Below are 2,892 nucleotides of genomic sequence, written 5' to 3'. Positions count from 1 at the left end.
CGCTGCCGCTGCCGCTGGTGCTGGCGCTGGCGCTCGGCGGGGCGCGCGGCTTCGGCGACGAGGAGGAGCGGCGCTGCGACGGGATCCGCATCGCCATGTGCCAGAACCTGGGCTACAACGTCACCAAGATGCCCAACCTGGTGGGCCACGAGCTGCAGGCGGACGCCGAGCTGCAACTCACCACCTTCACGCCGCTCATCCAGTACGGCTGCTCCAGCCAGCTCCAGGTGCGTGCGCGGGGCGCCCCGGGCAGGGCAGGGCAGGGCAGGGCGCCCAGCTTTGTGCCGCTGCTCCCGGCTGCCTTCCCGGGGCTAGCTGGTGCACCGCTGCCCCTCTGCAGCCCTGGGGGGGCTTGGTCTTCCCCGGGCACCCGCTGGCCTCTGTAGTCCCTTCCAGCCCCGCTCCCAGCACTGAAATCAGGGATCCCCCTCTCTTTCTTGGTTTCAAAATGTCACGACGCTGCACAGAGGGGGCTCTTCCCACAGGCTTAAACCCCCCCACCCCATCTTTCTCCGTGAGCATGGGCCAAGTACAAAGGATCCCGATGGCACAAGGAGGTACTTTCCAGTCCAGATGCCAGCATGTGAAAAAAAAATAATTAAAAGCCGCCCCACGTTCAACACTATGTCAGGCTGCTCGCGGTAGAGCGGGGCGTGCAGGGGGGAAGCACCGACAAGAGGAACCGGTGCTGTCCCTCCGTTGGGGAAGTGTGGCCCTTTGCAAGCGTTTCCCGCTCCTGAGGGGGTTTTTGTAGATGTTTTGTCATTTAAAAAAACAGGTGGATTTGGGCCCCGGGTGGGAAGGGGAGTCCCTCCAATAATTTCATGGCAGGAGCCGCTCTCGCATGTTAATGGCAAGAGCTTTATTCTCCCCCAGCTTAGATTTTATCAAACAAGAACGAGTTTGTTTCTTCACACACAATTCCCAAACTGACCCTTGCTTGCCTTTCTTAAATGCTTTTTTTTTTTAACCTTCTTACATTTCATTTACTATGCCGTATATCAGAACTGTAAGTGCACTAGCTAAACATGCTGCAGTACTCTAACTTGGTTTAAATGCACAGGCACTCTTACAGAAGAAAATGTCTGCAATACTTCTTGTAGCAATTCAATTCCCACTTCCATTTGAGTATAAAAAGCTCTATACCATCTCCTAAGTGAATCTCTATTCTTTTCTTAAAGTTTAGATACTCCGCCTTAGTTTGCGTCACTGACGTTGAGATCTAGGGCTGAACTGTTCCCAGCTTTGGTAAGGCCGATCTGGTCAGTAAAACAATTGAGTTTTGGCCTCAAATGTTTTTTAATTGAAAAAAGGGATGATCATTTGAGGTTTCTGCTCCTTGTTGGCTTAGGCAAAATCCTCAGCTCCACTGCGACAGAAGACAGAAAGGAGACACGTTCAACCTACCTAGTTCTCTCTTTCTCTTCTGAACACAAAAATGACTGTTGTTTCTCTCTTCCAGTTCTTCCTTTGTTCAGTCTACGTTCCCATGTGCACAGAGAAGATTAACATCCCGATAGGTCCCTGCGGTGGCATGTGCCTTTCTGTCAAAAGAAGATGTGAACCTGTCCTAAAAGAGTTTGGATTTGCCTGGCCAGACAGCCTAAACTGCAGTAAATTCCCACCTCAGAACGACCACAACCACATGTGCATGGAGGGCCCGGGGGATGAAGAAGTTCCCCTCCACAGCAAGATGCCCTTACAGCCAGGAGAAGAGTGTCATGCCATGGGATCTAATTCAGACCAGTATATCTGGGTGAAAAGAAGCTTGAACTGTGTCCTTAAGTGTGGCTACGACGCTGGTCTCTACAGCAGATCAGCTAAGGAATTTACTGATATCTGGATGGCGGTGTGGGCAAGTCTTTGCTTCATATCAACTGCGTTCACAGTCCTGACCTTCCTGATCGATTCATCCAGATTTTCTTACCCCGAACGCCCAATCATATTTCTGAGTATGTGCTACAATATTTATAGCATTGCTTATATTGTGAGGCTGACTGTGGGCCGGGAAAGGATATCCTGTGATTTTGAAGAGGCAGCAGAACCTGTTCTTATCCAAGAAGGTCTTAAGAACACAGGATGTGCTATAATTTTCCTACTGATGTATTTTTTTGGGATGGCTAGCTCCATCTGGTGGGTTATTCTGACACTGACATGGTTTCTGGCAGCCGGACTCAAATGGGGCCACGAAGCTATAGAAATGCACAGCTCCTATTTCCATATTGCAGCCTGGGCTATCCCTGCTGTGAAGACCATAGTCATCTTGATTATGAGACTGGTCGATGCGGATGAGCTCACTGGTCTGTGTTATGTCGGCAGCCAGAATCTAGATGCACTCACTGGCTTTGTCGTTGCTCCACTTTTCACTTACTTGGTTATTGGAACTCTATTCATAGCAGCAGGGTTAGTGGCCTTATTTAAAATTAGGTCTAATCTTCAAAAAGATGGGACTAAAACTGACAAGCTGGAAAGATTGATGGTCAAAATTGGGGTCTTTTCAGTGCTATACACTGTCCCAGCTACCTGTGTCATTGCCTGTTATTTCTATGAAATCTCCAACTGGGCTGTCTTCCGCTATTCGGGTGACGATTCCAATATGGCTGTGGAGATGCTCAAAATCTTCATGTCTCTGCTGGTGGGTATCACGTCTGGCATGTGGATTTGGTCAGCCAAGACTCTGCACACATGGCAAAAATGCTCTAACAGACTGGTGAACTCAGGGAAAGTGAAACGGGAGAAGAGAGCAGATGGCTGGGTAAAACCTGGGAAAGGGAATGAGACTGTGGTATAATGGAAACCAGTGTGCTGACTTCCCTCCCCAGAAGGACTGCTCAAGTATAAACATTTGCAGTAGAAATGTTGCTGGGGGGGCGGGGGGGGGGGGGGGGGGGG

General features: G+C 50.1%; 1 protein-coding gene across 1 annotated transcript in view; it reads left to right on the top strand.

Moving 5' to 3' along the window:
• The first annotated feature begins 6 nt into the window (after window positions 1–6).
• The window catches only part of FZD4 (frizzled class receptor 4), a 15,627-nt gene continuing 12,741 nt past the window's right edge, over window positions 7–2,892 (top strand). Inside the window, exons 1-2 of the mRNA XM_019524767.1 lie at window positions 7–227; window positions 1,463–2,635. Of these exons, the coding sequence (XP_019380312.1) occupies window positions 96–227; window positions 1,463–2,635 (1,305 nt within the window). The 5' untranslated portion in view covers window positions 7–95. The remainder of the gene's footprint in view (window positions 228–1,462; window positions 2,636–2,892) is intronic.

Source organism: Gavialis gangeticus, unplaced genomic scaffold, assembly GCF_001723915.1.
Source record: "Gavialis gangeticus isolate Ggan-Ray unplaced genomic scaffold, GavGan_comp1, whole genome shotgun sequence".
NCBI classification, from domain to species: Eukaryota; Metazoa; Chordata; order Crocodylia; family Gavialidae; genus Gavialis; species Gavialis gangeticus.
This window is presented reverse-complemented; position numbering and strand designations above follow the sequence as displayed.